The sequence below is a fragment of the Platalea leucorodia genome (assembly GCF_965183815.1).
Source record: "Platalea leucorodia genome assembly, chromosome: 12".
NCBI lineage: Eukaryota > Metazoa > Chordata > Aves > Pelecaniformes > Threskiornithidae > Platalea > Platalea leucorodia.
The window spans coordinates 17,065,183-17,084,245 of NC_138834.1; the positions used below are offsets into that span (position 1 = coordinate 17,065,183).

General features: G+C 43.2%; 1 protein-coding gene across 5 annotated transcripts in view; it reads right to left on the minus strand.

Annotated features, from left to right (window-relative positions):
- Positions 1-6,325: 6,325 nt before the first annotated feature.
- Positions 6,326-19,063, minus strand: part of CABIN1 (calcineurin binding protein 1) — a 117,690-nt gene continuing 104,952 nt past the window's right edge. For 4 of the 5 annotated variants that reach the window (XM_082325091.1, XM_082325092.1, XM_082325089.1 and 1 more), the window contains exons 36-38: positions 10,251-10,415; positions 8,222-8,448; positions 6,326-7,724 (exon numbers count right to left, since the gene is read on the minus strand). In XM_082325091.1, coding sequence (XP_082181217.1) covers positions 7,581-7,724; positions 8,222-8,448; positions 10,251-10,415 — 536 coding nt within the window. In that variant the 3' untranslated portion in view covers positions 6,326-7,580. The remainder of the gene's footprint in view (positions 7,725-8,221; positions 8,449-10,250; positions 10,416-19,063) is intronic. The other variant, XM_082325093.1, reaches the window with a different exon arrangement.

Consider the following 19,063-nt stretch of genomic DNA (forward strand, 5'->3'; position numbering starts at 1 on the left):
CTTTACAATGTGCAATCCCGAGCTGTTACTATGTTCAAAAAAGCCAAACTGAAAAATCAGCTTGTACCACTGCTACTTGCTGCGAGACAACACATCAGGCTCTTTGCTTTCCTCCCAGGAAAGCCCATTTACTTATTAAGTATAGGAAGCGTTTCCAGCAGTGCCGTCTATTGGGAAGCCATAGCAGCACTGTTATTTGTTTGAACTTGCATTGATTACTTGAGGGCGCAGCGTTGCAAATTGATGGTGTAAGCTCAGTAACTTCCACTACGAATTTCTAAACCTTAATTTTTTTTTTCTAACCCACTCTAACTTAATGGAAATCTAACATACAGTCTAGACATTCCTTAGTGACAAATTTCCATATTCAAACTACTGCTTTCTGACATTCATATAGCATGGTGGTTTTATATGCCGGCTCAATTAACAAGTTAAGCTATTCTTTGAGACTACATCTAGTGCCATCTCTTAAGGGGAAAAGAAAATGATCATTGCAATCTTATTGAAGGAGCTACATCTTATATATGCTCACACATTTAGAAGAGAAAATGTGACTCTTCATACATTTTAGTGTGTAACTCAAGGGAATTAAATCTCTGGCATGGCTTAAATTACAAGGAATCAAAGAACACTTCTAAAGTATGAAGCTTTTCTGCTCACACAACATCCTTTACTAATTATTACTGAACAGTGTGTGTTCAGTGCTGTATTAGATAATAGCTCACGCGATGCATATTTGCAAATAAAACTCAGTTGCATATTATTTCTTGTCGACAGCCCTCCGTATCTGCCAAAAACCTCAGAGAAGTAAAAAGAAAAGAAGGTGGACGTGCGGACAGGTCCTTGAGCTAGCTGGCGTTACACGTCACGGTTCCGCACTCGCACGGGAAGCACTACGTCTAAAACGCCTTTGGCCTGCGCCGGGGCCTTCCGCTTGCGGTTAGAATAATATCACCAACTCAAATTAAATGAATACCATTCCAATGCTGTTCTCATATGCTTATACCATAAACGAACTTTGTTTATATTCCATTTATACTGGAATTCACTGTTGTCTGCAGGGTCTCTGAAAGAGAAGGGAGAGAAAAATATAGGCTGAGAAATAAAAATTGAGGGGGTGATATCAGTGTCCCATCTGAGAGCAACATCTACTTTTACCAGACACGCTGACTTGGTTTCAGATAGGCAGTTTCCTTCGATAAGCCAAGGTACTTAGAGAGACATCGCGAAGTGTTCCTCCCACTGGGATCATATAATTGAGTGCTTTTGTGCCAAGCTGCACACGCAATCATTTAATTGCGCAGATAAATCTTCAATGCAGGCAGAAGTGCGATTTTACTTCTCCTCTTGGTAGAAGTGCCTTTGTTTTTCTGATTCTGCCGTCAGTTCGTGCCTCAGCTCCACCGCGCTGCCCCGTTTCAGGTGCCTTTCTGCAAGGTTACGACAGCGCTCGATCCAGCTCCTGGCTACGTTGGGTAACAGAGGCTGTTATACAAGATTTTTTCCAAGCTTGAAAGCTACGTGTTTCTTCCATCATTTTCATACACATTTTTGTCCCTAATTAGAATTTTACTTTAATGAATCTATCTCAAAACACTTGACAGACCTATGAGTTGCATGTTTATCACCTACTCTTGGGCTCAGTTAGGCCGGTACAAACTTCATGCCACCGCAATGAACTCGGATTGAATTCATCAGGATTTATGCTGATGAAGCTGAAAGCATTATTTGAGTCCTTTTACACAAGATTAACTGTCAAAAGATACTCTTTCTCTCCCCCATTATAATGTGCTGCACACTAAGAAAATGGAAAACACCCAGTAGGCTTTTTATAGGGGAATTAAAAAAAAAAAAAAGGGAAAAACTTATGGGGTAAACACATGTCGTGTGAAAAGCAAGTAAATAGGGGATCTGTTTTCCTGCTGAGTTGCAATATTAATAGTAACAAAGTGAGCTCTTTTTTATTTTTATTTTTTTTTTATTTTTATTATTCCATGGCCAGGAACACGGGACAGAATCCTGTAAACAGACAATGAGGATTCTCCTTCCCCCACCTCGAATCGGGCTGGGTATTATGAGAAGGACATACGGTACAGTAGCAGAGGGCCCCGAGGAGTAAGCGAGGTCAAAACCAGCAATGCAGTTTACTCTGTCAGAAGTTTAGATCGCGGTCACCCATTTTAGGGTTGGGGGGTGAGGGCTGGTCCCCCCCTTCCCCTCTGTCCCAGGGCCCCCTCGCGCTGCCGGAGCAGCGAGCGCGGCTCCCCGGCGACAGGGGCCGAGCCCGGGGCACACGGCTGCACACACAGCCCCGGACCGCGCTCCAGCCAGCCCGGCCACGCGCCCTGTCCTTACGCATACGTTACATTTCACTAGGGATCAATCCGTCCGTAGGAAATATGTTTGAGATAACGTACAGAAAAGCCCCTTGACATCCACAGCTACTGTGCTGCTGCATTTGAGCACTGCAAGGTTGCAATCTGAGCCTAAAGACATGGCGCACAGCTCACGTGCTCGGTACGGACGGCGTGTGGGTAGTAGGGGGGTGTCAAACACACACGCGTGTTCCATACACAGTCTCTAAGGCCCCAACTCTTCTTTTTGAGGGTCAGCTGTGGCCAAAAGAAATCCACAGGCAGCAAGATACTCACGTTCCGTGAGCAAAGCTGCCAGAGGTCGGTGGGCTCCAAGACAGCTTTGAAGACTGTGGAGCAGGGGCTCTGGAGTTGGCTCACGAGCGCTTGCTGACGGGGATGGCCATCCTCATGCACGCATTAGATAAACAGCAGCAGGAACAAGGAGAGATGCGTCTTCAAACCTCTGCTGGGATCCGGCTGGAGTCTCCGAGTACGGGTGTGAAAGAGCCACTCGAGTGAAGCCAAGTCGTCCTCCAGAAGCCAGCAAACCGCGGCTGCTGGGCTGTCACCCTTCGCAGCCCCGCAACCGCAGCTGCCGCGTCTCCCACGGGGGGATTCTGCCAAAGGCGCAGCCTGGGCTCGCGCAGCCTGCGGTACAGTGCCCCGAGGCTACGCCCAAAATCCTGACACGGGCTCCAAAGCTTAGCATCAGTCGATTCCTAGTCATCAGCTAGAAGAAAGGGAAAGATGGCAATTAGCACTCAACACCTACACTGAAGTTCTTACCATCGTCTTCAACCGCAAGAACAAAGCTTCTTCATCCCAGCTTTACATGACTAAATAGGAGATCATTAAGATTTATGCCTGCTGCTTTTTCTTCTGAGCATCCCAATTCATCTGCCCTGCCACCTTTTCCCTTAAAAGAATATGACAAGCACCCGCAGGAACAGAACTGAGCTTTGCGCGGTGCGCGGCACCGTACACGCAAGCTACGTACGCTGCACGCACAAGCCACGTACGCAACGGATTTTGCAGCTTGACTGAAATATCAACACCACTGCCAAAACCAGAACGGCGAATTTAAGGATGGCGTGATCCCACCCTGACTCAGTCTGTTCTCACCTGGCCCCTCCGTTTCCCTTCAGTCCGTTTTGTCTCCTAATCGGCTTCGGCTGCCATGCCTTCCTCATCTTTTCCTGGTCCCTTTCTCCCTGACCATATGGTGTTTATTTTGGCTGCAAAAGACATTAATTTCATTATTCATGAGGAAATATCATTCTAATTAAAAAAAAAAAAAAACACAACAAAGCAAAACAGGAGACAACAACTGACAAACCCTAGTACATGATAAAATTAAGGAAGGTACTCAGTATCTTTGATATTTTGGTTGTGGAATGAAACATCAGCTTTTGAAGAACAGCATCTCTGAGACAGTGGGCAGAGGCCACTAACGACAGCTGTGCCCAGCAAAATTAATTCTTAGCAAAACACTAGTCCTTGCCTCAGAGAGAGAAACCGTCGATGGTCTTAACTACACATAGACTATATAATCCTTGTGCCAGGAAATGAAACTGCATTAAGCACAGCCAAAGCCCAGTACTTCACACCTTAACGATGGTGACCAGTGAAAGGCATCTTACCATGTAAAAACAACGCCCAGTAACAGCACAGAAAGCGTAGCAACCATCCACGAATTACTCTCAACATCCGATTCAAAACTTCTTTTCCCATTTGCTTTGGAACAAAACCGTTTTTTCTATTTGCCTGGAAGTCCTAACAGTTCAGCGTTTCAGTAGCCAAAGGGATTTGCTTTTTAATCCATTACTGGCCGGGGTGGAGTAAAAGCCTCCTGCCCCCCGACTCGGTCACAGACCTTACCTTGAAGCTTACGTCAGGCACCAGACACTGCTGTCCCTATAGCTTCACAGGGATAAAACAAAGCAATATACTTCAGCAGCTGCCATTTCTTTGTCCGACACGTTAGAAAGACACCTGGGAACGCCGAGATCCCAGAAGCGAGGGTCCCCAGTACATCCTGAAGACAGACGTTGCGTTTACATCTGATCCGCATCTCTGCAATGGGGCGTTGGTAAGCTGGGCCTTGCCCGTACTCGGACTTCAAGCTAGTACAACTGGGATTAGACTGAAATGAAAGAAATTGCTTCAAGTAAACTAACAGCTAACTGTGGTTTAACATAATGCCTTTTTTTCTTGAAAATTCCACCGAATTGTATTGCCAGGCTTCAGAAGATGCCACATTAAGCGAACACTTGTGTTTGTAGGGATTTGAAGTTCTTGCTCCAAGTACCTTTAGGGACGGTGATCGAAACAAGCATTGCATGCAAGTGCACCCCGTGATCTTGGCGTCTTCACTCCAGAAGATGGTTCCCTGAACGGAAGGACTACGCGGGCTGTACTTACAGAGGGGTCACGGACGGACGGCTCCTCCAGCCTGGACCAGCCGTCCTGCCCGCCGTGGGAGACGGCCCGCGGCCGAGGCACACATTTAGCCACCAGCAGAAGGGCAGGGCTCGGAGGTGGTGGGCTCTGTAGGTCACCCTCAGTAACTTCTCGAGCTTGAGAAAAAGTCCTTGAGCTACCCGAGAGCATAATGTGAGTAAAAGACGATAAAAAAAAAAAAAAAAAAAAGAAAAAAAGAAAAACAGGTACAAGTTTTGAATATAGGATAAAACAAGTTGCACGGTTGTATAGTTTGAAGGTTAAAATGAGTTTAGAGCAGATCAGCAAAGTTCAGATCTCTTTGCTGACAGGAACAGTTCCACTTACTGCTCTAGCCTTCCTTAACGGGCAAAAAATTAAATCCTTCTCAAAAAGCAGGACTAGAAGTCAAAAGAAAGCTCAAGATCAGGCATTTTAGCAAGCTCTGGAGAGAAAAGGAAAAAAAAAAGCAAAATGTGTAATACCAAGGAATCCTTAATAAAGGAAAACAACCATTTTCAGTGACCAAATTCCATTAAGAAAATCAAACGCTCTCTCTTCATACAGCAACCCATGCTAGAAGCGCAGAGCTAAGAATTTAAATGTGAAGCTAGCCATACATTTAAGAATCTACATTAGCCAAAAAGCATATCTAGTCTACTCTGCTTGGGTGAAAAAGCCCTCTTTAGGACTGCATCCTTTGAGTTGTGTTCCATCTCCCATAAGAAGCTGATTTTTTTCCTGTGCTATCTTCTAGAAAAATAAAGATCATGCCTGCCTGTCTACAGCTGCCTTAGCCTACTACCAGTCCATGACAATACAGCATGCCATACACTGTATTTATAATAACTCACACCGAATTAAAGAGCAAACACTGAAAACATATTACTACTGAAAATACCCATTTGCTTTTACCATTCAGTTACCGGATCTCTTGCACACCAGTTGCATCCAGCTCACCCATCACTTGTAGTAAGCGAGCAAGTTACACACACAGTTGCTGATACACCCGAGATGGACATGCTCACTTGATTACACATGACATTTTTTTCAAAACAAATAACCCAGAATCTGAGAATAAACTTGCGATACAAAGTTTGATGCTGCTTCTTTTTATCCAGGGTCCATTCACCGTTCTTACAGTGCCTAAGAGCCATCACTGTAATAGTGGATTAATGCTAATTTGTACAGCAAATAGTCTATGTGGTCCTGTTCACCACGTGCTGTCTTCCCCCGTACGTTGTTCATCAGCATTCAGAGACGCTCAGAGAGGTGAAAAAGAATTCAGATCGCGTCTCAGTGGGGAAGTGAACCTGCTGCAGGCAATCTCGGCGACGCTGGCGGACGCGGGCCCGGGCCACACCAGAGCAAACCCGGCCCAAGAGCTCCGGCAGCCTTCACAAAAGGAGGAGGCCTCCCCCCGCCCCCTTCCTCCACCACCACCCCATCCCAGCAATAAAAGGAAGGGAGGAGGAGTACTTTTTCCAGAACCGTGGCACCTTGCCCTCTCAGACAAACAGAGACAACAGTACAGTTCAACTTTATTAGAAAAAAACCAAAAGTTTATACAAAGCTCTGCATTTTACAGAAAACCACCTCCCCCAAACACAAAGAAATCTGACATTGCAAGTGTATGCATTTTCTTTTTTCATATACATACATATATATATGTACATACACATATATATATGTGTGTGGCCGCACGCGTGTATATATATAGTGTGTGACATGTATTTTTTTGCATGGTTTGCATTCATTATTTTACAAAGTTAACATTTAGTAGAAAAAAAAAAAAAGGGTCTTTGTTACCATTATTTTCTCATATAAATAACTTGAGCAGTCCCTCTGCAGATAGATAAAAAACACCTTTTCGTGTCATTCTGTAAAAAACAGTCATTACTGAAATGGTACTGAAATCTTTCAAGTTTTTTCAATACCACCATAAAAATATCATCTAGCCCCCAATTCAAAATGCTCGTCCAAGGCATTAGAAGAGAAAGGACTGTAAGACAAGTCTGGAAAGATCAGTTCTGTAAGCCAGCATTCAGGTAGATCGTTTTTGCTGGACCTCATACACTGGTGTGAAATGAGCACTAACAGGAGGCCAACCTCTCCCTCTGCCTGGAAAAGCTGGTTCTTTGCCTCTTGTCACCGAGTCAACTTCCAGCAAAGCACCCAGCAGTGCCGAGGAGCTGACAGACTCTCAGCTCACCCTTCTTGCCCCACAACAAAGCCATAGTATTTCCTGATGCAATTAAAACCTCTACCAGCTCAGCAAATTCTTCCTACTCCATTCACCTTAAAAGGAGCTGTTGGACTAATCGTGGCATGGCTAGACAGACATTAGGCTGTTGAATTACCGGGAGAAAACCTTAACTAGTGGGGAAAATGCAAAAAGACAACTAAAAGGAAGAAAATGCTATAAAAAAGAGCTACTGGAGCAACTCCCAAGGCTCTGGTTTGAAGAAGCACGAACAGTAGAAAGATGTGAATTGCAGCTCAAAACATCCTTGCATTTACTGAAGTTAAAGGTGACAGAGTGGTCCAAATTAGTTAAGTGCCTGGTAAACAATCATTCTTTCCGTCAAGCACCACGATGGGGAGAATGGCGAGATTTTGAAGGCAATACAAGCGGTAGTGGTGATAACAAAGGTAATGAAAGTGAAGAACACAATGATGCAGATTAAATGGAGAGTAATGCCAACGAAGATGTTTCGACTGCCAGAGATGCTGGCAACAAGAAGAATGGTTATATGGTTGGTGTTGATGATGGCCAGAATTCATTCATATGTCCATGTAGTCATCATCTTCATCAGTATCACTTTCCAGTGAGGACTCCTGGCTTGAGGTCTCTAAGATTTCCAAAGCTGGCTGACAAAGGCTCTCCTTCTTTACATTCGCTGCAGACTGAGCAGACAAAATAGCAGACTGATCCCAAAAAGAGAGAGAGAGAATATATTGCTAAATAGTCAGGATAAATCCACGATCACCGGGATTAAAAAGCCAACTGGTTGCTATTCCTTCACATTCAATAGCTCTCTTACTTCTATAAAAGATACGGCATCCTAATGTGAAACAACATAACATTTACCAGTAGGCTTCCCCACAGTTAATATTCTGCTAGCTTCCGCTAACCTAAGAATTGCAACGGCTGCACTAGCTCCCTCGCCCATTTTTGTAATTCTTTCTAATTCCCTCAGGAAAGGGGTAAGGACTTAGCTAGGATTTCACCCACGGCCAGTATTTCACCAGTCCTTTAAAACTGGCTCCTGCTGATAACAGCTAGCATCTTCTTCCACTACTTATTCTATCTCTGGTTATGAACTGGGGACAGGAATTGTTGCTCCTTTCGTACAAGTATTTTACTAAGGGGAGAATTGAGATAAAAATGATAATCTAAAAAATTACTGTTTCCCTTTTATTACCTTTAATTTTTGCTTGGTCTCTTCTGAAATGCTGCCCTTTGGAGAAAGGAGGGTGGGAGTGGGTGGAGTGACAGTGATCTCAGGTGGAAATTTGGTGACAGATGAAGGTATGAAAAGCTTTGGCATGTTGGGCAGAATGCGAGTTTTTACTCGGGTGCCATCTGTCTTGTTCTGCTGACTTCCCAAAGTCTGTGAACTGGAGCTGAGTTCAGGCTTGGAACTGGAGGCTAAACAGAAAATAATAAGAAAAAACATGTTACAAAGCTACCTAGGATTTCAGCTGTCAAAGAAGAGGGAACAGTTCATTGTTAGACGTACGGCTGGCTCAAAAGGCCTTTCTTCGAGCCTTGCTTTAATTAACGCTCAGAAACAGAAGAAAAGTGCCTCAAGATTCTATAATGACAACTGGAAACCAGTAATAATTTAAAAAAATCTTACTGGACAGCAGAAACTCAGTCTGACCAAGCATGACAAGTGGCCAGCGTAGCACTGACCCATCTACATCTAGTTAAAAGGCTGCTACAAACACCGTTTTCCCACTTGTTTCAGATGCAATCATCTTATCTTTGCATTCTCTAACTGCCTCTCCATTCTGTAACGCAACAAAAAAAGCTACTTAGCTTTACTCATGAGTCTTAATTTCCTCCACCGTAACGCTGCCTCTTTAATTACTGAGATAGCAACTCCTCAACAATTTAAGGAAAATATATGGTAACACCGGCCAAAATTTCCTCATTACTCTCTTCAAATCCTGCCATAAAAGCCTCCTTGGTGTGCTCATGCCGCTGTCTGCCGCACTGGTTTCCACGTACTTCCCAAGCGTCTCAGCTTGCGGTCTTTACAATGCACACTGGCTCAGACAGGACTCGTCTCATGAAGTAAAGTGGGGTCTGGCCCTTCCTTAGGCCCTACCACATTACAAAATAATATATACACAACAATAATCAGCAGAAGACAATGCTTTCCCATTAAAAACTGAGAAACTGTTAAAAGAGATTTCTTGATTTCTTACTAGTAATGCTGCTTCATGTGGAATCAAAACTGATTTTTTTAAAGTTATATGAATGAAAACACCAGAGTCCATCTCAGAGTGATAATAATGACAGGTGTCCATATACATTTTTACAGATTCAGTCTTGTCAAATCCATCTCCTGCAGATTTCCAGAACTGACATGGCCACTTAAATACAGCAAAATAAAATGCCAGCTTCCCGATGCTATCCTGAAAACAACCTGCAGTAGAACTAGCTACTAAGGGATGTAAAACTGAATTGTATGTTCTCAGCTGTACACAAGAATGTCGGAACTGCCACAGCAGATGAGGCATGGCTTTCCATCAAGATCAGTGACCCATCTCCATGGGCAGCAAATCGTTTCAGAGTAGAGTACCAGAAATGTTGCAGTAATCAGACACAGGATAATCTGCCTCTCACAAATAAGGAAAAATGAGACACCCCAAACGTGAATATCTAGATTATGCCCGCCTGAAATACCGAGTTTTACATTTTTTCAATTAAAACACCAACTCCTACTTCTCTTGGGAAGGGGGCAGAGGAGGGATAGAAAGCATTAACTGCTGTAATGCTGTTTTTTATGTTTACACAGGCTGAGTCAGTCAAGTTTTGTGAAAGATCATTTCCTTCTGCTAAATATTCCAATAGTGTAATCCAAAATGTTGTCATATTGCCCCATATAAGATTTCAATTAAAAAAAAAAATTCAACTTTAAAGGATGCACAAACTATACAGCATGATAGCCTGGTACTGGGAGGTTTTTCATTTGGCTTTGCTGCCGTGGTATTTAGAATGTGAGTCATGCACCAAAAAGAATAACCATTAAGGGACAACAAGGCACTTTCCCAGGAAGCTGGGACACTGCCAGGAAAGCCTCTAAACTCTGGAATACTTAACTGGAAGGCAGGCAGAGAAACTGAGGAATATGCAAACAACTCTGCAGTCGATCAATCCCTGCACTGATCCACAGCTAGCCACTCATTCTCAGAATTCTTTGAAGCACCGAAAGCTCCTACCTTGGGTACAAACATGTCCCGAATTTGTGCTGGTCACCGATTCCACTTGCCAGCAAACAGGCTCTGGCGATGGTGCAACAGTCGCCATTTTCATCTGCTGACAAAGCCGCGACTCCTGCTGCTGAAATCCAAGCCCCTCCAAAGGCACTTCAAGCTCTTCTTCCTCTTTATTAATGAAATATAATTCACAGATTAAGAGACATCCTGATCTCTCTGCTAAGCCTCAATCCTTCTGCTGTCTAACCAACTGGCAGAAACTTTTTTTAACCCTTGCTCTATTTCTAAACTGTAACATGACTGAGTGAAATTACATACTGGCAAGCTAAGGTGGCAATACCAGCTTCTTCATACCTGGTGCCATCAATTCAAACTCTTAAAAAAAAAAAGTCATTTAAAAAGCAGAAGAAAAAATTCTTGTGTATGGCATTTTCTTATCTCTGCACATCTGTAAGAAACACACATGCACCTGACCACTCTCCTTCGGGGACCCGAGGGCTGCACCACCTGCAGGCATCACCACCAGCCGCAACGCTGAGCCCGCGGCGACGGATGGGCCCTCCCGGACCTGCAACCGCAGGTACGTGCTGCACTGGAGTGCAGCTTACTGGTAAGAAAGATTAATTACTGTGCGCAGCCAGTAACGGGGCCAAATCTGCGTTCTATGAAACCAATATCAAGTTAAACTAAATGCCCACTTTTCACTGATATGTCCACTGTACCTCTATAAATACATGAGTCTAAAATTCCCACCTTCTGCTGCTCCAGAACTTGGGATGTTTATAACTCAGAATCCACGTATGTGTGTGTACAATCTCTCTATTACATACCAGCTGTATCTGCTTTTAAATTAATGCAGTGTTAAACCAGTTTTCTTACACCGAGCTGCATATTGTACATAACGAGCAATTTTCACTGAACTACCGAGAGCTACTGATGCCCTTTCTGGGAAGGGCAGACTGAGGCAGTAGTTAGCCTTTCAAGGCTAGGGACACACAAACAAGCTCTTATTCTCTGATAAAAAAGAAGATATCCTTCAAAAACAAAGGGCTGTCTAGTCTAATTTGAATCACCTTTTATTTACACAGGCTAAGGTGTGCTCAGGCATCTACCACAGACCAGCAGATGAAACGTACGTTTCACAGTCTAACTTGCTCTAAAATTCTTTGTATGTCCATGCTCTAAATTAATTTTGGATTTTGACAGTATGATGTCTGAAAAAGGAATATATATTTCAACCTTTCCTCATTGGAAAAATACTCCCACCCCCTCAAGTGTTGAAAACACTTCTCCGTCTTCATCGGCGTAGATAAGAACTTGGAATTTACCATGGTAATATTCTTCTGTACGAGAGTTCCCCTTGCAGAAAATGCTTAAGACAACGTTACAGCTTAACAGCTTGGTAGAAGTCAGATCAATGCAGTTTGAAAGATGCAACTTTTTAAATGAATTTTCTAGGGGTCTTGAATAATTTGTACAAAAAAGGCTTACCAAAGCAGGCCGTAAGTTCGTTCATCCACTACTTTTCATTGGTAAAGAAAAGAACCCATCATCTAAACTTGTAGCTGAGAGCCAATCCAAGCCCTAGGAGAAACGAGTTTGCTTGTGGGGAATTCTCTTGGAGAATTCCCCACTACAGCACAAATCACAGGCAGTTCCTGCTCTGTGACGTTCCACTCACCACCAAGTACGAAACGGAAAGGTCTAATGCAGAAGAACGTAGTTCTCCTTCTCAGCACTCTCTTGCGTATTCCTCTATGGATACTTCAAAATACAGCATTGGAAGCAGGAAAATAATAGTTGCATCTGTACATATATTGTATTAATAGACCAAATCAGCTTAGAAGCAACACAGAAGGAAGTACGTAACTCCAGGAATCTCGACTAGGAAAATCGTAATTCATTGTTTCCCTGTTTAAGAAGCAGAGGATAGCTGAAGGATCATTTTGCGTATTAGCCTGCCCTTTATACCAGATACACGTACGATTTAACCACATGCCGACAAAGTAAAAGAGACTGTACGAAGAAGGATCAGCCCTAACGCGGCCTGAAGCCAATATACACACATCCCATGACACTGCTAGCGTCTGACGATAAGCTGTAGTCTAAACCCAGAAGACTCCCACACTGAAATGGCTACAAGACACTTGATCAAAAGATAGGAAGGAACATTACATCAACATTTGAAGAAAGGCAAGATGAAAATGATGATTTCGGAAGATTACCCTACAAGACAGCTAAGAAGTCAACTCCTTTTTAAACTTGCTCCAACACTCCAAACTCAGTGTCTTAAGTATCTAGGGTAAGTACTTAACAGAACGTTTCTTATCCACTTATTAACCAAGAATACAAAACCAGTAAATAATTTAGCAGATACAATACTATATACAAATAAACTGCAAATCCTACAGCCTCAGCTATACTGCTAACTGAGAAGAGCTTTGTATGTACGCAACCGCTAAATTACATTAGGGACTTATTAGTTCACCATTCAGAATAAGAGCTCTGATTTGCAGTATTGTTTAATGAAAAAACTCTACCTCTTATGCTGATTATAATCTTTGTTTAATTGTAAGATATATCATTGCTTAAGCTGATTTGCTGTGCTTTATTTTAACTAAATTATGCCCCACTGACAAAACCTCTTTTGAGCAGCCTGTTCTGGGAAGATGCTACAAGACCGGTATCGGTCTATGTTCTTCTATGAGCGATCAGCGCACTCATAAGCGTCTCCACCTTCCATATCGTATTTGGTTTTGTTACTTTTGGAGGTCCAGTTTTATAGTGTGGTAAAATTAGATTTGATTTTAATCAAATTATGTGTCAGCATTTTTTCACGTAGAAGCGAATGGAAAGGAAGGGGCCGGAGTCTGGCGCACTACGCGTGTATTTCTACCACTGCGCTTCTGGAAACAACACTTGTTAATATTCTATTAGGCTGCGTCTTTCAGTACATGAGAAATCAAGAACCACCGTCTGTTAACCGGTCCCTTGCTGTCAGAGGTGTTAAATACACAGTGACTGAATTCTATCCCCTGACTGGGTCATACGCTTAATTCTTTTAGGACTGCAATTTTTTTTTTTTTTTTTAATGGTCACTTGAGTGGCATTATTTCTAAGTTAAAAATAAAGTTCATAAACAAAATACTGTTTTAAATTCTTGAAAATGACAAGAATTGGTTGTTTCAGGTGTATCTCATAATTTACCCTATTTATACTTTAATATAGCGCACAGGTATTTATTATATCTTTTTTCATTACAGACAAAAAGGGCAAAAGAGAAAAGGATCATCAAGAAGAACCACACAGCCGGATCTCCTGTTATTTGTCTTAAACAGATTTCTGAAGAGAATATCTTGATATTTGTCTTGTGGAAGATGCTGTTATAGCCCTGAACATAATGTCCTAGTTTTTCTAATAAAAACTTTCCCCAGGGAGGTAAAGACTCCACTAACTCACGAGCCACAATATTCCGCACAAGCGCAGGAGCACAAGAATGTTAAGCACAGCACATTCTGAAGGTGTTCAGAAGCTCAGATTTAATATCAGTTAACAAATCTTTCGGTAATACCCAGTACTTGTACTGTCTTGGCAGGTTTTCAGACATTAGCTCTACAAACCCAGTTTAAAATAAAACCAGTTTCTGAAGACGTAACATGCAACAGTCACTTGTCGCCAGGCTGAAGATGGGACAGGTGCTGTACTCTGCAGATCCATTTAGCACGCTCACCTTACAGCACAACACACAAAAATGAAGCACATAGGAAAAACACAGATTTGCAATGCATGTTATTATTTACATTGGAAAGTTCATCTCCAATCGAGCTGCAATACAAGGATTTTTTTTCAGCCTTCCCTTTCCCAACAACTGTCTACATACATATAAAATAGTATACACATAGAAAGAGGGACATCATACCTTTCAACATCTCCCTGCTTTAGTGAGGAAGAAACAAGCTGAAAACAATTCAATGCAACAACCTACTCCAGCTTTCCTCTCCAACCTCTTTCCACTTGTTGCCAGGGTAACCAGTGTTTGCAGATGCCTATAGCGGGCGCCCGGGTTCATGACTTCATCACAGTTAATATTCTCGCTCTCGGTCTCTCTTCAGACAGGGAATACACCACATACGTACATCCACACACTATAACATACAGGTTACGCAGCTCCTGCAACCGCTTTTATACTGAGACAATTTACTTTGCTATTCTGATGCGTGCAAAATGAAAAATAACACCGTCACAAATATTCACTCGGCAATTTGCAGATGCGGAGAAAGTTTAAAAGCAGTAGTACTGTAACCAGTAAACAGCTGCTCTGGTCTCTCTGCACAGCAGTCGTCCTGCTGTCAGGTATAAGAGACGTTAACATTACAGTGTGATAAAACATTTTATGCGGAATTTTAAAAAAACCTTTAGTCATGCACTAAACCTATTACATGACAACTGAAAGACAAGCCCAGAAAATGTGACTAGCACCTGGAAAAAATGTTTTCCCGTTTCTGATGGAAGCGGTTTGAAGTATTATAGCACAGATATGTTAAAGGATACAAGCAACTTACAGTGCATGCACAAAACATCATTTCATTACAGGAGAAAGGAAGGAGCTGAGCTTTGAGCTCCAGGACAGAATACTAACACGATTTCAAAAGCGAATGCCTGGAGAAATGAACAGACAACAGCTTCAAGTGCTTAAATAAAGCACTTGCACCACTTGCCTTCATCCCTCTGCAGAACACCTTCCCCAGCAGTTCTGTGTGTCAAGACAAAAAACCTGAAAACACATTACTATGATTTAGCAAATCTGTGCTACCTTGCCTTCCAACCACTTCAAAAGAGTAACGATTGAATCCTGTGTGCCTGCAGACGCTAGGAAATACTCACTTCACCAGTCCCAGTAACAACTGGTTTACTTTGTACTTTAATGGCCACGCACAGGACATGCAATCGTTCACAGAACTAACTGTTTCTTATTTACCATACAAGATAGATATTATTATTCCATTTTTTTTCATGGTGACGGAAATGGGTCTGATCCTTTGCTCCCTGACACAGCGGAGTAAATATCTCACCACATTTCCAAAGAATAGTGCTAATGCAAAACCAATTAATTTTCTGTATTCCATCTGCCTCACCCTCCAGAGTGCCGGGAATTACTACAGCTTTTTTCCCCATACAGCAGTTGCAAAGGCCATGGAAAGCTTGAATGTGAAGGAGTTCAGAGTTTCCTCATGCACTGCGCTGCTAAGCCAACGGAAAGACTGCACTGGAACACAGGCTGGTCCAGCTGAGCCCAGCTGGATAAGGATGCTGCCCTACAGAAACAAGGGGGGCACTGGCCCTCCAGGGGCGTCTGCCATGAGGCACTACACCACAGCAGGCAGTGGGACTATTCAGTTCATCACGGGATGCAGTAGGTATACTCGGTACCCTTTCCTTACCTATTTTCTTCCTCTGAATTCATTCCAAATATCCTGCCATGAAATTTATTTCTAAAAAAACCACTACCGAAGTCATAGCTGTAGAACTAAGTATTTGACTTGAAATCCCAAATTTGGGAAATTACATTCAAAGCTGACACACAGAGCCATGTGTTAAAAATTAAGCGTCAGAGTAATTTTGGAGGCGAAAAGCTGCAGAACACAAGTTCTACTGCCCCCTGAAATGAAAGAAATTCAAGCAGTCTGGTGAACAGAAGTTCGCACCATAACAACATGGCATACTGCTATATTTATCGCTGGGGTCCTGAACAGAGAGTCTACTGTACAACTACATGAGACAGACCCCGAACTGCGTCCCACCGCCGAGGTCAGCTGGCACAGGACAACATAAATGGGAGCGAAGCCAGCAACAGGCGGCTGCTCCGCAAGTGCCTCCTGGAAACAGTCCCTGGCCCCTACCAATTCCCAAGCTACCGGGTCCCTGTAAGAGCCACGCTGGGGCCAGTCCAGCAGCACAGGCAGCGGAGATGCTGTGTCCAGAAACACTGCCTGCCACTACCAAGGTTCCCAGAGGTGCAGAAAGACGGCAGGCGTGCTGTTAAAGAAAACCCCTGAAGGTCAATACTTTCTCTCTCTTTTTTAAAAAAAAAACAAAACTTCAATTAAAAAAAAAAAAAGTATGGGCCCAGATCAAAAAGACAACAGCCTGATATTCAACCACATGAACTTTCAAATGGCATTATAAAAATGCAGCTAATTGATCTTTGTGTTTTAATATCTGGCTTAGCAAGCGCACATCATCTGGAGAGCATCGCATAGTACCACCTGTGGACACTAACAGTCACTCATTTGCGGTCTACTGCTTCTCAATTTTATGTACTAGTTATCCAATGAAAGCCATAAGACCTTTCCTCCTCTGTCAGTATTTCATCCTCCTTTGGCCTGACAGCCAGCTAAGCACAATGCAAATTAGCAAAAGCAGCTGTTAGAAAAACATCTTAAAGGAATATAATGACACCCCACAATTTTCTAAGAACTTCGTAAGTAACGTAATACGTGTGCAGCAGGCTTGCAACTAGATCTCTCTTCAGTCTTCATTTGTGCAGGAATATATGTAAATTTTATGCTGCTGGCAGTAATCTACAGCTAGTGAAACCGAAACACAGTGTAACAATATAGCATCATTACCATGTTCTTTTACAAATCTTTTTACAAAAGGTCTCCAGAAGATGTGTTCCGTTAGTGTAAGATACCCGTAGGCCAGCGACTCCCCGGGATTTTCGGGGGGATCCAGGGGTGCACGGAGCCTCTTGGACCACAGCCCTGCCCAGCCTGCGCTAAGCCCCTGGCTACCTACCTCGCAGGCCGCGGCTGGGAAGCTGCCGTTCCTGTCCTGTTTGCCTTACTGATCTAACATGGGTACATGCAAACAACGACAGTTTTAATTTCAAAGGATTTCCTGCATAGTATTGGATTGAATAAATAAAACTTAAGAAATTTGAAGGGTAAAGATCAGAAATAGGCATTACATGTACTGAAAAACTCTTCTGGAATTAATCTGTTGCAATAGCAAAGCAAGTCAGCATACTTCCAAAGGGAAGAGGAAAAGACACGACTGACGGGTGCTGCCTCAGCACGAGGCAAAAGGGAATTAAGGAGCCATCCACAAACCGGACCCCTCCTGCCGACATTCAGCAGTGAAGCTGTTTCCAGAGCGTGCCCATTGTGAAAAATAAAAACCTTCACGAAGAGCAAGGATCGACAAGGGGAGGCGAGAATACCAACGCCGCGGAGGCCGAAGCAGCAAGAGCGCAGAGGGAGCGCCGGCAGGGCTGGCTGAGGGCAGCCTGGCTGACTGCTGAGCCGCTCTGCAGTCGCTCACCGGCGGACAGCAGCCCCTGCCCTAGGGTGGTACAACAGGCACGGGGTTACAGGTATTTAAAGAAGAGTTTTTAAAGCGTTGGAGGAATTCAGCCTTGGGAACTGAGGAAGACAGCTGCTAAAAACCAGGGTAAGTCAGCATGGGAAGTGAAGGAGAAAGTAATGAAACTCAGTTGCATACAAGTGATGCAAGAAAACAGAGCAGACGAACACGTGCGTTGAAGGAGAACCCTCCTGCCTGGTAACTGCAGCACGAAGGGGGCCCGCAGGCGGCCACAGGTCCTTCACCAGTCCAGCCTCTTCTCTGTTTCAGCTTTTGTTGAGCCATCTGTTGAGAACAACTCTCTGCTCTAAAGCACGATTTTGAATTCAGCAGAAAAAACAAGGTAAGACACTGGTTGCAATTAAGAGGGTTGAATGTTACAGTCATTTAACTTCCAGTCCTTTAAAGAGTACCTGAAAGTTTGAACTGAAATCTGTAGTTAAAATCAGGCACAGCCAACAGGGCCAAATTCTTCAGGCATTTTGTGTAAGCAGAAAGTTCTCAGCACACTGAATCACAGGCTCTTAAACTCTGTGTTTTGTCTTTAGAAATTTAGGACAAGCAAACTCAGAAGACACCGAGACCAGTGTGTGGCTAAACTCAACTGAAAAGGACAACCTACAATCTCCATTATTTCACTCAGATAGGACCTGGGACTGTGGATGTCCACTGATGTCTGGACATCTAGAAACTGAGGAATCAAGGTGAACCCTTGTGCCATGCACTGTTTTCATATGAAGGCAGATGCTGTCAATGCAAAATTAGAGAGCTGACAAATTTGTTGCAGTATTTCCCTCTCCCTTACGTAAACTGCCTCAGTCTTCTGAGAACTCAGTATCAACTTAAGGTCATCTATCAGTTGTTAACATAAACTAAGCCACAGACTTCTGAGAAAAGGTGCTCTTTACATCTGGAAGTACTCTTGTGACTCTGACACCCAGTTAAAAGCCGACAGGATGAACTGCCATATTACAACATCAGTACTGAATTCTTAGGACTTATCACTTCAAAACCCTCTCTGTTTTGAACATCTGTCTTTTAGGGAGTCTGCGGCTGCCTACACACACTTAAACAATTTAACTTCATTCCTCACTATTACCTTGCCATGTAACTGTCCTCACTTGCATTCATTTCTTCCGCTTCTGAAAGTCTGAAAGTTCTACAGGTTGAAATACGTTTACACTTCCACGTGCCCTGTTGTGCCTCGATAATAAACAACTGAAATTATAGCAGGACATTCACATGGCTTGTGGAGTGCAGCTTCCCTGCACGCTACAGAAAAACTGTCTTCCTTAGCTCTGAATTTCTGAGTTTGGACAGCTATATCATGACCTTGTTTTTATATTGAAATGCTTAGGCCTTAAATGGACATGAACTCAATGGGGGGAGTGTTACTCTTCTACTCTGATTTTATATTCCAATTTGGTAAATAGCTAGCTTTAAGCAAAACA